Source organism: Phoenix dactylifera, unplaced genomic scaffold (genome assembly GCF_009389715.1).
Source record: "Phoenix dactylifera cultivar Barhee BC4 unplaced genomic scaffold, palm_55x_up_171113_PBpolish2nd_filt_p 000100F, whole genome shotgun sequence".
In the NCBI taxonomy this organism is placed as follows: Eukaryota; Viridiplantae; Streptophyta; class Magnoliopsida; order Arecales; family Arecaceae; genus Phoenix; species Phoenix dactylifera.
Window position 1 is genome coordinate 1,095,205 of NW_024067682.1, and position 24,400 is coordinate 1,119,604.

Sequence of the window (24,400 nt, forward strand, 5' to 3'; positions counted from 1 at the left end):
TCTTAACCCACCTGCCCTGCCAACTGACTGAGCTGATCCACCTTTTTAGAGGAACCGACCTAGTGGACCCCACCTTCTAAACTGCCCTTCCAACTCCATAACTCTGTAAATAAAGGGTGATAGGGGGCAACTCAGGGAGGGGGAAAGGAATGGATGGGTTTTCCAGAGAGGAGAAGGAAATGAAGAAGAACAAGAAGTAGATGATTATGAAACTTGGATATGATGTGTTTCATTTTCTTCATTAGGTAAGTAACTTTCTCCATGGCTTTAGATTTAAGTTTTTGTCAGATTAGTGTTTCTTTCGAATCTCTTAGTCGATTTTAAGCTCATTCATGATTTGAAAGTCTTAGATGCATGGCTCTTTCCAAAATAACATGATTTTCCTTGTAACCTTCTCCATTTAAGTTCTAAATTCACTAGTATCTTTGAATCCCATAATCAGTGTTAAGCTTCTGAATGGTTTTGAAATTCTTTGAAACCCTAAGGTCCAAGTATGTTTTGCATCAGAATTTTGACAGAAATTGGTTCATCAAATCCTTCGAGATCAAGTATTATTTTGATACCTTGGACCACTAGCCACTTTTTAAACCATGGGTTTTCTTGAATTTTGGATACTATAATTGATTTAGTTTCTAAAGCTGTCTCTGTTTCGATGATTTTGAAATTGTTCATGGTCCTATGCTACCTTAAAATCATGTTCTAGTTTCTTCGTGAAATTATGAAAAATTTATGAATCATTCATTGCTATGTTATACTTATGATTGACTTTAGATTCTCCTCTCACTAGAAATTCGCTTACATGTGTTTATTTTTGGAGCTTCTAATGAATGTTTCATCTGATATTTCTGAGCATTTTCAAATATAAAATAAGTGTCATAATTGAAGAACTTGAGAGGCCTCACTTGAGTTTCTTCGAGGAACCTCTGTCTGGGTGGTATTTGAGGCCTCACTTGGATTACCAATAAGAATTTATAAGGATCCTATGAAAGGTTGTATATAGTGGTGTCACTTGAATTATCGATAAGGAATCTCTGGCCAGGTGGCACAACTGAACCCTCGGCCAAGCAGTATGAGTGAACTCTGAGGATATGAATGGCCTCATTTGCACTAGCAATGAGGATATTGAGTGGCCTCAAGGGTATAACTTGACAAGATAATGTAAAACTATATAAAATATTAGAATTTGATGTAAATGTGTTTTGATTTCCTATTTGTGGATTTTAATTTCTGGAATTTTCATTTTCGGCGTGATTCATTGAACCTTTGCCTGAACTTTTGAAGAATATATGACTTGTGATCTAGCATGAATTATCTGAACTCTTTTTGATAATCATATGCTTTAACTCTTTCAGCGCAATTGTGTTTTCTTATTGAAACTTTTTGATTTCACCTTATTTCAGTGAACTGACACTTGGATTTTTAGTGATAATTTGATCTGCTTTATGATTAGGAGCCATGTGTTTTTCAATGAAAACTTAAATTCTTGACCATAATAGAAGTTTACTTGCAGAGCTTTGTAGCTCACGTTGTCTCTTTTACAATTTTTTTAGGGTGATTTATTAAAGCCTTAGTTGACCTACTTTAGGTGGACTTGATATTTCGAAGTTAATATTTGAATCTAGTGATTATGGAAGCGACACCAGATCATAGTTTTCATGTTGTGTCGATATTGTTGAAGGTATAATATTGTGTATTAGAGGATATATTCAAGTTCTAAAGTGAATTTTGTCTTAAATGTTTTGACTTATAATTTTAGTTATATTGTTGGATGTCATGGTTCCTTTTGAGGATTTTAATTTTAATGAAGTTTTGATTAATTATGATGGTCAGATCTCAGGAAATTTTGGGCCATTGCAATTTGAGCATGGAAATCTAGCCCTACATCTAATCCCCATTTAGAACTAATACTTCTACTTCCAGATCAATAAATGAAGTTAGCTGCAAACCCCCCAGGCCCCCACCCACCCACCAACATGGGTATAACTTTCATTTGTCACAAATAAGGGAAAATTTTGATGAAATCAAACAAAAACAATTGAGACAAAGCCAATGTCTTGTCCGGCATAATCTCATAGAGCCAATATACACGCGCCATTTGACTGGTGCACATGGGATCTGACATAATTGCAGTATTATTAAACATGAAAACCACTGATATATTCAAGGCAGTTGTCATTCGAGTATTGCCCAAGACTAATAATACAAAAAAGTTAGATCTGGTTAAAGAGATACAGACACAAAATAGGCTCATTGTATGTCGTCAACTGTTAAAATGAGGAATGTTCATGATCATTTTTCACTTCTATACCTATCAGACACACGGCATCAGAGAAAACATTAGTACATTTTTTTTTAAAACACATCACCATATGGTTTAGAAAGATCAAGGACAAACCTCACACAAAATATGGGACCTATCAAAAAAATGTCTGCAGATTATTTATGTTAGAATCTATAGACTAATAGGACTTATAAGCTCAGCACAGAACTCCACGATTAATATTCTCGCTCACCATGATCTTGGAACATAATAAATAGCAAAACAAAACCAGAGAGGAAGAAATTAAGATATTAATCTCACATTATGAGCTCCAATATCTTTTAAATTAAGGAATAGAAAGGGCATACATGGACAGAGGGGATGTTCTTACCTTGGCAGGACTGTCATATGCTTCCCCAAGTCTGTCTGTGATAGGTTTCTGCAATTGCATTTCCATTTGATCAGGTAAATATATTGCAAAATTTTACAATCAAAGAACACTCCAAATGTAAAAAAGAAAAAAACATCTATTATGTTTTTCTATTTTCTAATCACACTATCAAACAAATCTTACACTAGGGTTTTACAAAATCACACTTACTTTGGTAGAGGTTACCTCACTAGTGTAAACTTCAACTTGGAATTATGATCACTCTCATTTAAGTTTGCCATGACAAAATTATGGTATTTTGAAGTGGTTATCTTTGATGATTACAATTACAAAAGTTTCACATATTTTAAGCTCTTAGTCAGGTACTACACTGAGGACATACTTGGGCAATTAGAATATTTATACTAAGGATAGGAATTTACTGATTTAGATTTTCATCTTGTAGGAAATGACCAGCTATCTAGTGGGTGGAAAATCCTATAGACACCTAATCCTATCTACTGTGTGGATATAGAAAGAAAAATAAATCTATAAGTTTCAAATAAAAAGGGCATCATAGCACACGAGGCTCCAGCCAGCAGAGTTTGAGGAGGGTCAGATTCATGCAGCCTTACCCTTGCATGCGGAGAGGTTGTTTCCATATTTTGAACCTATGACACCTAGGTCATAATAAAGCAACCATACTGTTGCGCCAAGGCCCTTCTCAAATCTATGAGTTTCAAAATTAAAATAAATTTATTTAACAAAAAAAAGAGCAAACATGCTTCACCCTTTAAAAGAGGACCAATATGAAAAACATCATCCCCTCTATTTTTTACTCAGGAAAATGAGAACAAAACAACATATTTTTGTTGGGAAAAAGTCATGTTAGGGGTCGCATAGGATTTATTCATAGTTAAATCAGATCAAGAAGTAAATGAATATATAATAGAAAATATGGTTCAAATGTGGCTCAGATATTGGAGACATTTCTGCAGCACTCCCCTTGAACTATATTGAGACCCCTGTGCACCACGATTGATATACTGTCCTACTCATGAGATACATTCATAATGCCATGGACCAGCCTTCTGCGGACGAGTAAAGGTCAATAATGCTTCGAATCATGATGTCGAAACTATCCTGAATGGACGTACTGAGCCGTACCAGTTGCAGACCGAGACGGTTCCAGCAACCAAAAGAGAAACCAGGACGGAGGGGGAGAAGGAGAAGGAGAGGAAAAGAGAAAGGAGTGGGGGAGGGAGAGGGAGAGGATGAGAGAACAAGGGGGCGGCCGACCGACGGAGGGCCAGAGAGCCGCGCGGAGGGGTAGAGGGGGGGTTCTGCCTCCGGTTTTCATGTTTCATTCGAAACAGGTCCCGAAGAGGACTCCTTTTTATTTTCGAAAATTTTAAGTCAAGTCGGCAAACCCCTTGCCACCTTTATTTAATTTTTTTTAAAAGGAGCTCTTTCCGAGACCCCTATTTCAAATGAAACAAGGGAACCGAAAGTGGAGCCCCTCCTCCGCCCCTCCACGCAGCTCTCCGGCTCTTTGTTGGCCTCCACCAGATGTCCGCCACCCTCCCTCTCTCCCCCTTCTCTCTCTCTTTCTCTCTTCGGCTCTCTCTCTCTCCCCGCCTCCTCTATTGTGTCGGTATGAGCCCGGCATGGAACGGCATGGGGGCATACCGACTCATGCCACTGGGCAGCCGGTTTGGGCCCTAGTTTCAGCACAACAATCCTTGCTTCGAATGGACAGCATGTAATTGCATGTATGCTCCTTTAAAATATATAATGTTAAAGAAAAAAAGAGTAGATGCTCTCTCTTCTGGGTTTTTTCTCATACAGGATACTCTAGCAAAAAAGGGTGAATTAAAGACTACTTTGTGACAGGAGGAGGTTCTTTATATATATGAAATGTATAGATGTTTCCTATGAATAGTAGCATCCATACAAAACCTAAAAAGGACTACTCGAGGAAATACAAAATAAAAGATAAAAAATGTAATACATGAAATATGGTGTTTAATATGAAAGTATATCAAAACCAATGATTTCGTTCACAGAAAACACATTCAAAACCCACTTACATCACTGTTTGTGTGCCTAGAAATTTCAAAGTTACATATTTTTAGTAAGCAGAGAACTGGAATGTTGAAGACATTCACAACTCAATTCATGTATATCAATTAAAATGCCAAAAAAAATCTTTAAGAAAGAGCTATAGGTTTTTCCACTCAGACTCTAACAGCTATCTCCTTACTCAATACTCACTTCAATATCTGTATCTTAAGCTAAGACAAGACTATCCAATATGACGTGTTTGTGCAATATTTTTTTCACAAGGGCATCAGACAAATACCCTGCTACCAAAACTTCAACAACTGAACTACAATAATCTAAGTTCTAAGTTCTAATAATTCCAATCCAGTAGTTATTAAAATGCTTACCACTTAAGAATTTAAGTTCACGTACTCTAACCTAGACAACCAAGTCCAGGTTCACCATCACAACAACCAATGCACATTGTTCTATTGAACCATTACCCCAAAAACCACATTGAAATCTGACCAAACACATAGTGACTTGAATAGGTATCTCTACTAATGGCATTTCATAAATCATTGGAAAGCACAGTAAAGCAGCATGATACAGAAACTACTATCCTCCGCAGCCTTCTTATTCATCCTACCACTGCTATCATGGTGCTTCCCACCATTCTCGCTCCATCAATACCGAGAGGGATGCCTTGACAAGGTCTAAGCTAAAGGAACATGGAAAGTTCCATCTCAGATGCAGAGGGGATGGACTTCAGGGTGATATCGCAGATGGTGTCTGCTACCTTCCAGCTGGGGCAGACAAGGACAAGAAGCAAAGGGAGATAGCGCCATCATGATGAATGCCGGACAACAAAAAGTATACCCTAGGACTTTTCTTTTTATGCTGTCAGATCTGCATTTTTCTGGAGGCTTTTTATTCCACACATTCAACTTCCCAAACAGTCAATCCTACACCAACGATTGTTAGAATAGGAAAATCCAGTCGGATTTGAATGAATCCCATCCCTTCCAAAGATGCCCTTAGTTTACACAAAGAAGAGGATACCAAAAGTTGTTATATAAAGTAGATCTACAATTAAAATAAAATCCTGAAAGTGAATAAAGTTCAGTTCCAAACATACATCCATAGATCATAGCCACAATCTTGTAAAGATTTGCAAAGCTAACTTCAATTTGTTATATAAAAACTAGTAAATACTGTACCTTCAGCAGTGCAATAAAATCAGGTGATCGTTGAAATGCAGCTAGCATGAAATCTGAAAACCTCTTTCGAACCTACAAAGCAGAAATTAATAGAAGAGAGAGCTTAATGTATTTTGACTATTTTCCTAAAAATTGATCTAATTCAAAACTATTAATTATTAAACATCTGTTCCTGATTTCACAGTCATCAAAAAGCCAAGGAGTGGCTTGAAGGCGTTGTTACCTAAATCAGCAAAACACAAAGGAGTGGGGAAGCTTTAAGGGATTTTAAAAACAGAAGGGGCAGTCTAGGTTGAAGAATTGGGCTATTAAGGTTTAGGGTTGCTGATACATCTAAAATTCTTCTACAAACTAGATTTAGTTACAATGACGGTCAAGGTCTACCATACCAACCCTAACTGTCCTATACCGGCCATACCGTACTTAACGGTAAGGTACCTATACAGTACCGAAGTTTGGTTCAGTATATGAGCTGAAACAGTCTATAACAGTCTGAAATGAGCGGAACTGCTCCGTATCTCCAGGAACCTACCAATACCAACCCATTCTGGGGCTGGGAGTGATAAAAAAATGTTAGAAGCTTGTCTTCATATAGGTTGCGTATAGTACCAACATACCGTATCAAATCGGTAATGTATCGTACAGTTCTAGGCAGGGGTTTTGCGGACCTTTGATCATGGGTTTTCTATCCAGTATTTGCAACCTAATTATATTATAGGAATACAAAGGGAATTTGAAGAAATAACCATAATGATGTGGCAACGAATCGGATCCAGATGTATGTCTGGTCTAGTATCAGTTATCAAGACACTATAAAAATATTACAAAAACATAGAATATACATCTAATTAAATTCTGAATGTTGTTTAACTAATTCATAGTTTAAGATAAGCTGTTTCTTTTAAGACTGAAAATCAATTAGATATTAATTCATCTCATCCAGCAAACAACTTTTGAACTCCATAAATTCCATATTACAATGTTTTGAATCAATTTTCTTGCACTCTAGCAGTGTTCATATTTGAGCACATATGCACAAGCATACATGAAAGAATACTACTCAAGGTTTGCCGTACTGGTGTATACCAACCGTACCATACCGTATCGATGTATACTGACTGTACCATACTTTACTGGTACCGAACCGGTATACAGTATTGAGAGGGCATACTGACACTTGGTATGCTAAATCGGATACCATACTACCGACATAGTAATAAGATGGTACCGGTACAGGGTCTGGTACCGAGACGGCAAGCCTTGCTTTCAATTATTAATTAATGATCAAAATATCAAGTTAAAAGAATAAAGAATTTTTGCAATTCATGCTCGTCATTCACCTACCTCAAAAGAGAAAACCTTGTCCGGGAACATTGTATCAAATCTCGACATAAGAAGTGGAAGTAATGCACATAACATTGCTGCAATATTCATATAGAAAGTTCATTGTACCATGAGTCCAATTTAAGATGAAACAACATAACGAGAAAATAATACATGCAACATACAATCATTGACATCTCTCAATGCTGTTGTAAAATATAGAGCAAGAAACCGAGGTGTCATATAAAGTGCTTGTCTCAGCCTATCAGACTGAGGGGCGTTGGTAGTAGCTTGCAATAATGAAACCATCGAAGGAGAGGTCCAATGGCGCATCTGAAATGCAACAAAAAACGAAAAAAAGATCAGCAATTACCACTTTATCCTTCAAGGGAAACATTACAAATTGAATTTTCCATGGTTAACTTTCAAGGTGCATGGGAGAGGAGATTTCTTGAAATAGGGGAAAAAAACAGATCAACAGTTAGCTTTCCATCCTCCAAGGGTAAATTTGATAATGACTTTTTTATGTTAATTACATGTTTGGGGATGGGAGGTTAAGTGGTGGGCTGCATTTAGGAAACCTAATTGGAGAAAAGTTATGATACTCAAGTCAAGATTTTAGCATGAAACCACCCCTCTCAAACTTAATGTTGGTCATAAATTAAGTCTTAGCTTCTTAGCCGATGAAAAAGAACACATATTTGAGGATTAGAGATCCATCTGTATCAATCAACAGAGATACCTTACTGGCACACGACATGGCTGCATATTGATGCACTCATGCCAAGCACAGGCATGGCACAGCAGAGCAGTTCATGAATCACGCCAATGTCGGGCCAGTGAACTACTGGAATGCAGCTCTAAAAATTTAACATATTCATGTGACCTTTGACAATGAGATCTCGAATGAAAATAACTTATCCTAATAAGCTTACATTCACTAAGAGGATAACAACAAACATGTGATTTCAATAATAACTAAGAACCTATTTGCTATTGCTTTTGTTTTCTCTTTCCTTATACATGATGCATGCATGTAAACAAGACCATATGGCATGCAGGGGTAATATCTATATGGAAGTGACTAATATGTGCACTACAACATGCAAACTAAAGCTTGTTTCTTTCAAAGCTGTCAATAATGTCACTGTCCAGAAAAGACCTCTGACTAATCCGCATCTCTGATTCGCCAACTCTTCCACAAGAAGGATTCCAAAATATGCATCAAACGTGGCATGCAAAAACATTTCACTATTACAATTGAACTAAACTAATAGTCACCATGAAGCTAAACTAAAATCAACAAATTGCATAAAACATCTCACTATTACAATTGAACTGATCACACTTCCTCTTCTTCCAGGCATACAAACATATAAATGGGGCATTGTTGTATCCAGGTTTCCTATCTTTTGCTTTTTTTTTAGTTCCTCATATAGGACAAATCAAATCATTCACCTAAGAGGCGCTTTATAAGATACTCTGTTAGATTTGGCACCCAAACAGCATCATTATATTTCATCTATTGCATTCTTGAAAATTCATGAGATGAGTGTTCACATGTCATGAGTTCCTTTCTACTGGTATCAGCTTCTGATATCTAACATGATGTACATGTGTAGCATGTACAATGTATTAAGAGATGCACATTATTGACTCATTCCCCATCAGCTTAAGCTTTTGAGGTCAATTGGTTAGTCAACACAATGTTTAGATGATTTGCTTCGAGCTGAAAAAGAATAGGTTCAGTTTGCTACACCTAAAACTGTTACAGCTGTGGATGAGTCTAGGTGATCCGCTTATGGAAATGCCATTAATGCATATTGAGTTGGTGATAATAAGATGGTAACAATGACTCAAGCATCCAAATATTAATTTTACATCACCTCATGGTGATTCTGCATCGGCTGACGAAGAAAAGGTTTTCAATGTTGACTAAAACTGTTAAAGCTATGGATGACTCTAGGTGATCCTCTTATGGAACTGCCATTAATGCATGGTGAGTTGGTGACAATAAGATGGTAACAATGACTCAAACATCCCATTAGTGATTCTGCATCAGATCATGGGTGTGACAACAGTTGTAGATTGATTAACTCAAGCATAAATTCAGTTGAAAATTTGAAAGGAGGATGTTGCTCACATTTGATGGTTTCATGTCCCTGACATACGAAATCCATATCTCCTAGATCTAGTTGTAATTTTCAATGGCTGTATAGTGGGACCAAACTACCCAAACTAAGTCAATCGTGATTCCTGAGGAAATATATGATGCTCAATAACGATCCCCCAACTCTTTTCAAGAGAAAATATATCATTTTGTTAGAGCTTAAAGTATTGAATTATCAATTCTAAATGGGATAAATGTGTTGACCATAAAATACAACTTATAATGATATTTCATATTAAAAATAATTTCCTAAAGTTTTTTCTTGACAAAAAAAAAACTAATGGCCTAGTGCATGTTAATTAATATTGGTATAGGAGTAAGATTGTTGTTAGCATGAACAAATAAACAAATGTGATTTAGTAATAATTCACAACTCAATTTATTGTAATTGATTTGGATTAAATTTCTTACTAGTTACTTATTTCCTCATGTTTTGAAAACCAACTGTACCATGATATGTCGGCAAACCAGGAGTAGATACACAAGCATATAGGGGTAGCAATCTACAAGCTGTATCAAGTTTGGGTTGGGTTGAGATCACATATCAAAGTCCATAGGGCTTGACTTGAACCCGACCCGACCAACTAGCGAAAGTATGCACGACCTGGACCTTGCCCGCATCCAACCAGCTACCCCATTATACCTAACCCAAGTCCATATTTTTTTCATAGTGTTTGGACTAAACCAAATGACATAGCAAAGACACTAAAATAAAATACAAATCACAAATCACCTCACAAATCCACCATTTCATATATATGTGTAAACATGAATGTATGAGTGTATGTATATATGTATGTACATCGTATGTACATATATGTATATGAATATACACATCTGTATGTATATGTACATACCTGACTCGAGGGGTTAAGGGGCCCTAACTCGAACATCTGACTCATCCCACTAGTGGGTCTGGATTGGCTAATCTGTACCTAATAGGTTGGCTTAGGTGGGCTCGGCCTAAATCAAGTTAACAAGTCAAAAATTGCCACCCCTAGGAGCATACCATAATCGGTATCTTCTAGTATGGGATCGGTACACCCCTGCACCATAGTACCTAAAACCTTAAATGTTAAATCCCTTGAGATGGACTCCCGATCACAAATTTCTAAGACAATCCAACTATCAAATCAATGCTTAATCACAGGTAGCAAAGGTCTATTGACAATTGCCACATGGGGTTCAGAAGGTTCTTATGGCTAAAGCTGCTTGGATAAAGTATTGGGTGGATAGATAAAATTTAGATAACTCATGTAACCAACCACTATGAAGAGGAAGATTTGGTGGTTGGGCAGCCACCAAGATTCAGCAAACCATGGGTTAAGCAACACCTCCCACTCTTCTTCAAATATATCCGAAAATGTTATCTTGGAGACAAATTGCATGATACATATTGGATTTCGAAAGGAATGCATGGCTTTTTTTTCTAAACCACATCATTGTAAGTGGGACTCCAATTTTGGTTCTTGACTGGAGCCAGTCGAGATAGACACTTGTTCATGCATTCTTCACCTTATGAATGATTCAGACTACTATATGGCATATGCACTAGCATTGTACTCTTCCTAATGGGTTCTTCACGCATTAGTCATATTATACTATGCATCAGTTTATGCCAAAAATTTTAATCATAACATAGCAATTCATAGCATGCGTATAATGTATTCTTGATATGAGCTAGACTTGGTTCCACTCAAGTGGATCTTCGCTCAAATCTAGTCAGGTCTAGATCAAACCTAGATCAAACGATAGGGGTCTCAAATCGATGATCCAACATTGTATGTAATCTACTTCCTGTAAACTGCTAACACACCAAAGATCATGTAATTTGGAGATCCCTAAACTATGCATCAAGTGGTTAAAGAAAACATATAGTGTTTTGTGTTATTTGAACTATCCAATTTTTGACCACTTGATGCATAGGCAAGAGGTCTCCAAATCACAAGTTTTTTGGTGCATAAGTAGTTTAGATGTAGTAGATCACATTTAATAGCTCGAATCATCAATGTGGGACCTCCATCATCCGAACTAGACTTAACCAGATCTGAGTGGAGATCCACTCAAATGTGGCCAAGTCTTCCTCTTCTTTATATTCTGTTGAAAATCATGTTGTTGACTCCGCCTAATAAATTAAAAGATATATATGAGCTATGCTACCCAGATCATTCAATTTAGCCTAGAGTACCCATTCCCAACACCTTAACACAACATTGGTATTGAACTTGTATACAACTATTTATAAAGAAATTCTAAGATATTAAAAGGACCTGACACTTCGGACACTCACCCACACATGACACACAAAACCAAGTTTGTGTAACATAGGATATGATAAAAGAACGATATCAAGTATTCAGATTAAGCCTTCAAGAGCACTGAAAAGATAGATGGTGGATTGAAGTCCTAATTGGATTTGATCCACCCCGAACATCCTCGATCTTCCATGAGAGACCAAGTCTTGAGATGATTACTGGACCCTAAGTCCCCCTAATCTAGGTCAGCTTAATCTGTCTTGGTTGGTACCTGTCGAGATCACTTGGGTCAGTGACCAGGTCAAATGGTACACCCAGGACAGAGTTGGGACTTGGTTAGGAAAAAGAAAGCGCCATGGCTCTTTTGTTGTCTACTAGGCTATTTGCATGCGAGACAAAAAGAAAGAGGAAGGAAAAGAAAGAAGAGAGAAAGGAAAGGAACAAAAAGAGAGAGGAGAGAAGAGAAAGAAAGGGAGAGGACGTGCTCAAATTCAGCATCCTCTACGCTAGAATTGTCTTGCAAACCTAGTAATCTCCACCCCACCATTTTTTTACCATTTATGTGGCCATAAAAACTTTTATAAATTATTACAAACAACAAAGAACAAAAAAATAAAATAAAAAATTGGTATTTCAATGATTCACCGGGCATGAGATTTAAAACCATGATAAACAAACTCCAAAATTTCATTTTCCTCGAGATTCCACAAAGGTGAAAATTCTACATATGTCATCTGCACTTTGTTAGCAAACTAAGCAAGAATTCAAGGAAAGCTTAGCAAAAATATCTTAAGACTTCCCAAACCATGAGGCCTAAATAAATAAAAAATTAGTACCTTAATGATCCCCCAGACCGGGATTTTCCCTCTCTTTTTTGTACCTTCCCTCTCTTTTTTGTACCTTCCTTATCTATTAATAATATTGGGTGGCTTGTCCTCCCCTTCCCTCATTAAAAAAAAAAAATGGTACTTGTGTTATAGAATTTAGAAAGAAATTTTTACATGTTAGGAGATTGTCTTTATTTCTGTTACTTCTATTAATATAAATATATGTTTTACACTTGGAAATATCTACAGAATTTGTAGTTGTCCATTTGTAAAGTGTTGTCTTTAAAAATGAGTAACCATTAAAAATTGATAATCTTTATGACTTGAAATCACCAATCATTTGACTGCCTTTGCAATTTCACAATAATCTATTTATATTGCAAGTTTCCAGTATAGTTGACAACAAGGTCCGCCGTATCAGTACCGGTCAGCATACCGGTGGCATCTCGGAGTGGTACGTACCGGTCTCGTACTAGTCCCGTACCGGTCCCGTACAGGTCTCGGGAGAATGGCCGGATTTTGGGTTCCGGCGTTTTTTTTTCTTGAAGTTTTGTCTCTGTTGGATCTTCGTTTGAAAAACCACACCGCGCCGCGCTATGGTTTAAAAAAAATTTGAAAACCTGACCGGTATCGGCCGATACATGGCAGTATTGACCGATACAAAAGATGTACCGGTCGGTTCTCTAAAAAAACTAATCCGGTACCAGATTCCACGCTGATCCGATACTGGTTCAGGGCGGCAGACCCTGGTTGACAAACTCCTAGCCTGCCGATCATAGGTCTTATCCTAGGTCCTAAGTCAGCAGTATCATGATCATTTTTACTACATTTCTCCTCTTTCGCCCACATACTAAATTGCAACTAACATGCCATCAAGTACCACTTGTACGAGCTTTCCAATGACCAATATGCTAGAAATTATTTTGTCTCGTCTCTCTAAGATTCTAATATACCATTACTTATCGAAGAATTTCCAATTGTGACAAACACATCAACCATAATAGCATCCCAAATGTATTGAGCACTTTATCATTATCAAGTACAAAAATTGCACTTCCTAGCAAAGCTAATCTCTCTCGATGACTTGGAAAAATGGGTCTCCATGTGTCATATTTTGAGGATTGTCATGCCAAGGGAAATATGACACCTACAACATGCTGACACAGAATAGCATATAATACTTACTAGTTTGCATGCCATGTATTTAAATTTAAGCTCGCCTTTAATGTGTTGGAAACTTGGGATCTTTATATCTATATCAATATGAGTACTGGGGAACAAAAAAAGAAGTATGATGCATTAACTATCAGAAACCATGAATGTCAGATCAGCCAATCAGATGAAAATAGTTAGCTTCATCGGACCACTAGAATCAACAACCTCAACTGGAACACAAAACATGTATCAGCAATTCTACAAACTAGACAAAAGAACAAAGCCTAAAGTTTCAGCCGAAACAGATTGATTTCAGCCGAGACCGGTCTAAAACTGATCAAATTTTTCAGTTTAGTTCAGTTTTCTGACACATTCGGCAGTTTCGGCCAAAACTAACCAAAACCAATGTTTTCTTACCTTTTTCCTTTTGGGGGGGGTCTAAAAACTACATATGCTCAATGTCTTCTAATGTTTCTGAAATTCATTAGGATTATCCAATATCAAATTTATCCAAGGCTCTAATGGCTACATTACACGGACATTCACAACCAGCTCCAAGGATAACTATTCAAGTTAGACACACATCAGAGACTTGGATACTTATGAAGTTCTTTGATAGCAAGATCCCAACACAGCAAAGAAAAATCCTGAGTCCTTGCACATAAACTACTATTTAGTCATTCAATGTACATGAATAGACTTACAGCAAGCCCATCATTCTCGTCTTTTAGAAGGTCAAGAAACACTGGGTCAGCAACATCTATTGTATTATTATCATCGGAACCAGAATCACCCCCCCGATCTTCTATGGCTGATCCAGTATAAGCTTCATCCATGAGTGCAAGTAGCATCTGCAATATGATTCGAAATATATCAAATAATCCTGATACACATATAAGTGAGGTAACTTTCATCGCATAAACTTATAACTCCAAGAATTTCAAATATAACCTCAGGAGCCGTACTCTTCTGGATAGAAGCTATGCTACTGCCAATGAGAGTTCCTGAGCTTCTTTCTACCTTTTCCAATGCCACTATCAGTACTGTTTTGAGGCAGGGAAAATGTATCAGAAAGCACAAGCATATTACAAAAACATAATTGATGTAGAATATATTAAAAAACTTTATATTTATCTTAAAATATGAAAAACAAAGGGCCTGTTTGACATCATTGTTATTTTTTTGTTTTCTCCGCAAATTAGTGAAATACCAAATGGAGATTGATGTTGAAGACAGAATTTGCACTAAGCTTCTGCTATTCCTTGCTTTATTTTCGCTCTTTCTAAAAGCAATAAAAAATTGCTGCTAAAAGCTCTACAGATTTCACAAACAATTTCAAAAAACAAAGTGTTTCATCATCATGTTGTTCCGTCTGGTTAAACTTTCTTCTTGGATTTTGTAAAAAAAAAAACAGAAAATAAAAGTAATACAACAGCCCTAAATTAATGATTGGATCAAAGTTTTCCTACTCAAAAGGTGAACCAAAAATTCATCCAAACAAGTTTAACTTCTGAAGACTAGCTGAAGGAACATTGACTCATCATGTAGGGAGAATTATTATCTTGGACCACCTTCTAGCTCCCTGCAAAACCATATAGACATTTAGAACAAATTTGCCCTTTCCCAAGACACTTGACCCTGTGGCCTTGCTGAATAACTACCCTTTCGGTAGAGGAGTTAAGGGTATATTTGATGTTGCTTTGCTGAAGTCCTTTGAAGGCTTTAAAGAAAAAATTCTTTCTAAAAATGTTAGTGTTTGGTAACATCATTTAATAAGTGCTTCTCGAAGAAGCATAAGTCAAAATGTGGCTTTTAGGATAAGTTAGAGAAACTAGTTTCTAGCTTCTGCTCTCATCTTGCTCCTTGTCTTTCAAATATAGTAAGACCATCTATAAAAGTTAGTTCTATAATATGTGATTACCAAACACCAAACACACAAAAAAGTGTTTTTAATTCAAGAACTTCAACGAAAGTGATTTTTGAGAATAACTTTAAAAAAAAAAAAGCAAAACTAAAAGCACCCTTAATTTCATGCACAAATGTTTGTGTTTGGATGTTAAGAAAGTGATGCGCAGCATCTGAATGAAATAATCGATTAAAAATAGGTATTACTAAAGGATTTTTAATTTCTAAACGTGTTGAAAAAGAAAATCTTTAAGCCCACATGCCAAATTTCAAACCATAAAGACCTTCAGTCACATTTATGACATGATTAAAAAGTTGTAATTTGTTAGCTTTTACAGTAAGGCATGTAATACCAAGAATTAGAGCTATATGGACCAAGGATAGGTAAGACACCTCCAAATGGGAATGCAAAGACTCAGGCCATAAACCATTGTTACAGCCTTCTTAGACCTCCAAATTCTGTTTCTGGGTTGTTTATCCCATTTTCTTGTCTATATAAACTTTTGGAAGAAATAAGATGGGAGTATTGAGCTAAATGCCTTAGTCAAGGTGTAATGTGTGTGTTAAGTCATTAACATGCAAAAATATCACATTACATAATATAACTTGCAACTCAAAATACAATTAAAAGATAAATATTTTAAAATTTGCAACTGAAGTACATGAAAACAAAGAAAGGATGCATTTAAACTATCAATTAACAAAAGTAGCACCTCCAACCTCATTTACTGCAGCTTATGATTATGCTCTCCTTTTTCACTTATCTTCTCACCCAAGGTTCGCCATCTCAGTACCGGACCCTGTACCGGTGCCACACTAGCAAATTATCCATGGTCTCCCAAACTAGACCGAACCGCCCAGTTCGGGCAGTGCCAAGCTGACCTGGTGCGAAACCAATTCGGTTCGCCTTCTATTTTCGATTTTGACCCCGTACCGGCTGAAACTCGTACTGAACCAACCAAAACGGGTCCTGAACCGATCGGAAAGGATCCGAACCAGTTGGTTCAGTGCAGATTCGGTGCGAACCAGCTGGATTGCACCGAGTCAATCCGGTCTCGAACCGAGTTTGAACTAATCTGATGCTTTTAAAGTATCAGATTGTTGCCGCTTTTCCTTTCCAACAATCAAAAAATTTGCCTATTTAGCAGCTCAAAAGAAAGATCCAAGCCTAAATTAGGTGTACTTTCTCTCCGCTATCTCATTCCTTCAATTTTTGGGGGGCCCTTGAAAAAATAGCTCGAAAATTGCAAAATAAGAGAAGATCATGCCATAATTTTTGATTTGGGCTTGATTTTATTATATGTCCTAGATCTATAGACGATCTACCCGATGACATAAAAATTTTAATTTTTAGATTATATATAAGTTTTAAAAATTAAAAATATATATTTCGATTAAAAAATAAAAAATTAATAAAATTAATAAAAATTTTAAAAACATAAAATTAGAAACATATTTAGGGTTATTCAACCTACTCTCCATAAAATTTTTGTCTATTTATTCAAATTTCGATGCAATCATGTGTAAAGTGACCTAAGCCTAAAGTTGAAAAAAATTGAAAAATAAGTAGCCTTTGATGTATGCCAAAAGGCCTAGAAAAATATATGTTGCATCCATTATTAGGTTCAATATGAATCTGAGTTAAATTAATTTTTTAAAATATTAATATTTTAATATTATTTTTAAAGTCAAAAAATAATTAAAAATATATAAATAATACCAAAAATTATGAAAAATTAGTAGTACGTATTACATAATTCAAAAGTAAGTTTTGAGGTAGAAATCATATTTTTTTTAAATTTATGATATTTAAACATATTTTTAATTTAAAAATTATTAAAAATATATACATAAATAAAAAAATATGAAAAAATAGTATTATGTATTAGATAAATCAGATGTATTTTTTGAGAAAAAATATCTTCGTTGTAACAAAATTTTGCTATTCTTAAATAATTGATAAACTGACATATGTGATAAACCTGCAGGAATGGAGCCATCAAAAAAAGAGAACCAGAGCATGATATTAACTGAAATCATGGACAAATACTCTTGGACCAGCACCATTGGAAGTGCAATTGATGCAACACAGAGTTCAAGAGAGGAGGATAACTAGATTGAAGCAGCACTTTGCTGGTGGTTATCTCGACGTATCTATGTGCCAGAAATGCCCACAGAAGATTTGACAGCTGATGAAGAAGCACTTCGCTGATTTCAGAATAGCGAAGGAGAGGGTTGTCAAGAAGAAGGCAGAGGTGGACCGCCGAGCGGCAGATCCACCTTATCACACTAGAAAGTCAAAGGAGGCTTCCGCTCCAGATGATGAGGCATAGATCCAAACTACCATGCAAGCAAGCCTGAATGATTAGCGGTAGCAGGATGAGGTGGCCAAGCATAGGGCTCAATTTGGCCTCTCGTACTACGAGTCGGGTTCCAATTCTGTGAGCAAAGGGCAGATCCAGAGTTTAGGAGACCTCAGTCAGGAAGGTCGTCAGCAGAGGTAGTGGCCAAATTGCATCTATGCTGGGGGTTTTTGGTAGCAAAAAAGTCATCCAGAGAGATTCCACCAGAATTAGCAATCCATGATTTAGATCTACATACCTTCCCCAGCAAAGATTCGAAGCAGCAGAGGGTTGACTCAACACTAAAGAAGGATAAACAGAAGAATATGTGGCAAGCTATTGAATTTTGGTTCCACTTCAGCTACATCCCAGCGAATGTGACAGACAATACGTACTATAGATCTGTCATTTCCGCCGTATAGGCTGCCGGTCTCGGTGTAGATCTCCAGGCCCAAAGGACATCTACGGTGAGCTTTTTGACAGTAATGAGATAGAGAAATGGATTGCCTCCTACAAGAGCAAGTGGCCCACATATGGACCGACGATGATATGTAATGGTTGGACCGATCCTACCAAGCGGAGCATCAACTTTCTAACATATTGTGAAACGAAGACTTTCTTCTACAAGTCGGTTGATGCTTCTGATTAGATGCATGACGTTGCATACATCCTTAAACTGATGGAGGAGGTGATTAGGTGTATGACTTTCTACCAAATCATCGCCAGGTATATTTATAATCATACATGGTCCTTTCACTGATGAGGTATGCAGGAGAGATCTTGAGACCAGAAGTCACATGGTTTGCTACCAATTACATTGCACTTAAAATCTTAAGCGACTAACTATCCAAATTCTTTCTCAGATGGTCTCCTCGAGTGGCTATGAGTGCAACTGGTCCACCTTCGTCCTCAATCCATAGCAAGCAGAGAAATTGTTTGACATAGAAGCACCTCAACGACCTTGTATATGCTTACTACAATCTGAGGTTGAGGCTAAAGTGCATTCAGAAGGAAGAGCTCGACTATATAGATCCGATCCATAGTACTTTCGTTGATGATGAGGATGATCTTATAATCGGATGGCTTATGGGCCAGCAGTAGGAGCCGGAGCATGATAAGCGAGGATTGCCTCCACGACCGATCAGTTTCATAGCCAGCGAGGCTAGGGTTGATGCAGGGCAATGAGTTGAGTGCAATATTCCACGTATCCTTTCAGCTGATCAGCCACAACTACAAGGGAGCCAGTACCATATGACTCCTTGTCCGAGACATCCTCTCAGAGATATAATCGACAGATGCTTAGATGAGGCCATTAGGCTACTCGATTGACTTGGTCAGGAGGGTGACATACATCCTTCCAGCATAGCCAGACAGAGAGAGGTATGAAGGGTAGGAAGGCAGCTGCCAACACACCAAAAAAGAAAAACAAAAAGCACATGCAATCCTAATAAAGAGTGTCGAGGAGGAGTCGGTTCACTCAGATTCAGAGACCAGTAGCAATTCTGATGGTCATGGATCTACTGGGTAGAGAGTGAAGGATAGGAGACCACCATTTATAAAATAGCCACAGGATGGTCTTTGATTCACCGATGAAACTCAATTTATACATGCTATGCAGGATAGGGACCACGGTGCACGATCTATTAGTGCCTACAAGAATACAATTGAATATAGAAGACGGACTTCTCGAGATCATTCAGGACACGATGCAGCTGCAGATGACCTCGCATATGAAGTAGAATCCACAGACGTATTAGGTTTCGAGTTGTATACTAGATCTTATTATCTACAGCCACAGAGAGCCTATGACCCATTCGGATACGGATATGGTGCATCTGGGGCATCTTCCGGTGGCTACTACCCTACACAGCCTAAAGCATCTCACAAGTCGGATTTTGCTGCCAACATATTTGGATGGGTCCCTCCACAGCGGTATTATCAGCCATAAGATACTTCTCAGAGTTAGAGCTTTAGCAAGAGATTCGAGAATGCTTATAGCCTGGCGCGCGTTTCTTATGGGATGAACATACAAGACTACAACGTTGCTTGCTTAGAGAGGTGGATTGATGTGCCTCATGACTATACTGATGATTCGGATATCTACGAGAGCCATCGCCACTCGATCCAATTTTAGTATGTATGTTGTACTTTAAATGTATGTAATTGATTGTATTATTTTATAATTTTTACGTCATTACTTGATTTGAGGATATTTTATGTTGTTCCTTGTAGCATGCAACATCTCACTAATTATTTTATGATTTGCATCATTTTAAAACAATAAGATGCATCCTTTAAATTAAACCAAGATCATATAAACATCAAAAAAAACCAAAAAAATTAAATTAGACTTAAAATTATTGAAAAAGATCAAAAAGAGTATTAGCAATTAAACATTATAGAAAACTCAAAAAAAATGGCGTGTCAGTACGGAATCGGCATGCCCTACCCTTATCGACCATGGCATGATACCGAACCGTACCGGCCACCACCGGTACGAGTCTCGATGCCGGTTCGGCAGACCTTGTCCGAGAGTGCTTATAACCCGGCATGCGTTCTATATAGATGAACGTACATGACTACAATGTCGCTTGGTTAGGGATGGACTGATGTACCGCCTAACTATACTAATGATTCGGATATCTACGAGAGTCATCGCCACTCGACTCGATTTTAAATATCAGTATATATGTTGTACTTTAAATATATGTAATTAATTATATTATTTTATAATTTTTATGTCACTACCTGATTTGAGGATATTTTATGTTGTTTTTTGTAGCATGCAACATCTCACTAATTATTTTATGATTTGTATCATTTTAAAATAATAAGATGCATCATTTAGGTTAAATCGAGATCATAAAAACATCAATAAACATCAAAAAAATACCAAAAAAACATCAAATTAGACTTCAAATTATTGAAAATAATTGAAAAAAGACTTAAATATTACCGACACTTGGGTTCTAGTACTAGTTCGGTGGACCTTGATAGTATCAGTACGGTATAATACAAAAATTTTTTGGTATACCGACACTCGGTACGCCACCCATACTAGCTCATACTGTCTGGTTCGAGCCGATATGGTGTACCTTGATCTCACCCATACGATAGACAACCTGGTCGCGACCCCCTCTTTACTCTTCTATGTGATTCTTGCACTCTGTTTAGAAGTTTTCCCTTTAACTTGAAGAAGCACCCTTCAATATATAGAGGTTTGTCATCCTATCTATTTTTAAGCAGACATTACATACCCTTTTTAAGTTTATAACTTTTATCTGTTCTTCTACAAGATCAATGAAGGATTTGTCAGCTGCCTTCTCTTGTTGATATAAGGCTAAGAAATTCTATAACTAAATTAAAATATAAAATTTGATGGTCAAGCATTGTGGGGTCACATAATGGGTTTTGGTGCATCACTTATGCAGGTCATGTTGGGGAGCCCCATATCAATACTTACTCTTGAGAACATTGATTTTCCCGACCTTAGGTGTTGAGATAATGTTGGAAAGCAAAAAAAAGGCTCACTTTACGTGTATAAATCCTACTATTGGCATATCAGTTGGATATAGAAGAAGCGCTCCCCTCATCATTGTATCTTAAAGAACCTATTCCACACACCCTCTTGCTTAATCCTAATAGTCCATAAGAACCGTTAGATTTTGACTATTGAGATCATGTCTGAAGAATCCTCATAAACTAATGAAAATTAAACTTGGTAACCCAACAATACAAAGCCATGTTTATCTTAGTTGTCACGAATATGTTAAAGCTTTGCAGCCTAGAAGAGACCCTTACCTCGCACCAATGGCCTCAAGAGTTTAAGTTCATTTAGAATTTAAAAAGGTTAGATCAGAAAAGGATGTTTTAGGAGAAAACTTATTTTTCTATAAGGGCATCCTGGGAGGGGGATTTTTTTGAAAAGATGGGGATATTTTAGGAATATGAAAGTCATCACATGGTACATTGACACACTAACATAGTGTTTAGGATAAAAAAGTGAGGTCTCATCCAAGGTGTCTGAATTCTGAAATTAGAAAAGATGTAGCTAAAATGGATGCCAATGTTTTAACTTACAGACCTTAAGTGATACAGTTGTTATTAAAATCATAAATAAGAAAATGATCACAACTAGAATTCTATTCCAATGAACACATCTATGGTTGAGCTGCACTCTAAGCTCTACAACATCATTATATCATAGTATATATTATAAAGTGGCACCAACTGGTACAAGATTAAAACCCCTATATACGAACTTACGAAGCGTGTGTAATGTGTTGATGATGCCTTGACAAAAAATGTATCATACAATATGATATGGTTCCCATCAATACTTCAAGAAGTATTTAAATATCACAGCATTAACCTATACCACTCATGAGTCATGAGCCAATTTGTTACATGTTAAAAGTGCATTTCTACAAATGAGCAAAAAAGTGAAAAGGAATAAACGATATACCAAGATATGCTTTGAAACAAGTACGCCCGATGCAGTGCAATTTGGGCCCGGTTCACTACCATCAAGGTGTAATAAGGTCTCTCATAATGATCACTAGCCAATTCAATGAAAGAAGTCTGGTTCTACACTCAAGTCTTAAATCCATGTTCAAACCTTGACCAAATAAATACTAGATATAACTATATTTTCGAATAAAAAAATGATACTTATTCTTCTGCCATTTTAACCAAACAACTAATAGATATAACTATTATCTCTGAATAAAAAATTGATGCTTATTTTTCTGCCATTTTATTGTCATTCTAATAAAATATCATTTCTAGTTTCAATTCCTCTAAGCTTCATAAATCATGACCAATTCCTCAGTGGTCAAGATCACGGTTCGTCGAACCGGTACCGAGACCCATACCAGTCAACGACCAGTATGGTTCGGTACCGGCCGATTCTGGTCGGTTCTGGCCACATCCAATCAGGAACCATTTTCCATTAGAGAACCGACCCGGTCGGAGATCGGGTCGGCTCGATTTGGGCTGAACCAGCCAGTTTGGCTCAATTCAGCAATCATTGGTCAAGATGTCTATAAAACATGAGATACTTATTTTGAGATTGTAAAATCATATTACCAGTAACGTTTCTACAACTTTATCAAAATACGACGAAAAGCTTCTTGGTTTTTTAAGAAGAATCAACATAAATGTCATTAGCAACATCAAAGGAATAAAGGGCTGATATAAGATAAAAAGCCAACTGGATAAAGGTGTCAAACTGTAATACCAAAATTGTATATTATTGATAATACTACAAAAAAAAAGGCATTGCAATACTAAGATAGTATACAAAAAGAAAAATAAAGTGCACATGTCAAGTAAACCATTATAACATGATCCAGCTTCTACATTTGTTGCAGTATTCTTGTACAATACCTTTCCAAACCCAGTTGATGTCAATTCATATTACAAAACAATAACTGTAAAGTGTTTATATTCAAAGTGAAAAAAGAACTTACTTGGCAGATCCAAGAGTGATAGAAAAAGGGGAAGAAATGACCCAGTTGACATCATCGCTGGAAGAATCATCAAAAAAGATTTCTCAAATCTGGAAATGCAACGTAAAACAGGTATCAGCATTGGCTAGGGACTTTATCCATGCAAGTCACAATGGGCATGACCAAGTAATTCTGGAATACAAATGGAAAGTCATCTGGGTCATAGCAAAATATTAAACAATAATCTATTGTTTAGATATCGACTGAAATGTTCTTTGTTGAACAAAAAGGTATAGTAGAAGACAAATGGCAAGGATCAAACGTCACACCAACAATATCGAATAAAGGGAGAACATACCTCTCTCCGTTCCAAGCAATTAACTTTAGCAGCAATGGGAAGAACTGCGTGTGACCAAAGATATTTGATTAGTCATTCCTCTAAGGACTAGCAAACTAAAAATAAAATAGAATAAGAATTTCCAACCAAAAGTATTAATCTTTATATATTTCACCATTTATCTGCAAGCCATGCTAGCAAGGGTAGCAATGGGTTGGCATCAGGTTGGGGGTCAACCCTGGTTTGGATCAAAAAAAGACTCTCAAACCAAACCCAACCTACTCATAATTGGGTTGGAAAATATAAACACATACTTAACTTATTTATTTTTACATAAACCCAAGCCTACCCACAAACCCAAGGAAGACCGAACCAGACCGAACCACCCGGTTCGGCCTGTACCGAGCCGACCCGGTGGGAGACCGAGTCGGTTTGCCTATTGAAGTCGGTTCCAGGCCGGAACTGGTTCTAAACTAACTGAAATCGGCTTGGAGCTGGCCGAAACTGTTCGAAACGAGGCAGTTCCGTTCGAACTCGATGCGGTTTGCACCGAGTCAACCCGGTTCTGAACCGGGCCCCCTACCATTTTCTTTGTTTGCTGGTTAAAAGATGTTGGGAAGGCCCCCTCTCACATGATTCCTTGTCCGAAACATCCTCTCAGAGATATGATCGAGAGATGCTTAGATGAGGCTACTACGCTACCTGGTCGACTCAGTCAAAAAGGCGACACACATCCTCCCAAT

At 37.0% G+C, this 24,400-nt stretch overlaps 1 protein-coding gene across 2 annotated transcripts in view; it reads right to left on the reverse strand.

Annotated features, from left to right (window-relative positions):
* Positions 1 to 24,400, reverse strand: part of LOC103720838 (AP-5 complex subunit zeta-1) — a 54,651-nt gene that overhangs the window by 7,404 nt on the left and 22,847 nt on the right. For both annotated transcript variants that reach the window (XM_008810763.3, XM_026809895.2), the window contains 8 exons: positions 23,679 to 23,722; positions 23,342 to 23,430; positions 14,575 to 14,666; positions 14,328 to 14,474; positions 7,402 to 7,549; positions 7,238 to 7,314; positions 5,894 to 5,965; positions 2,652 to 2,699 (listed from right to left, as the gene is read on the reverse strand). In XM_008810763.3, the coding sequence (XP_008808985.1) occupies positions 2,652 to 2,699; positions 5,894 to 5,965; positions 7,238 to 7,314; positions 7,402 to 7,549; positions 14,328 to 14,474; positions 14,575 to 14,666; positions 23,342 to 23,430; positions 23,679 to 23,722 (717 nt within the window). The remainder of the gene's footprint in view (positions 1 to 2,651; positions 2,700 to 5,893; positions 5,966 to 7,237; positions 7,315 to 7,401; positions 7,550 to 14,327; positions 14,475 to 14,574; positions 14,667 to 23,341; positions 23,431 to 23,678; positions 23,723 to 24,400) is intronic.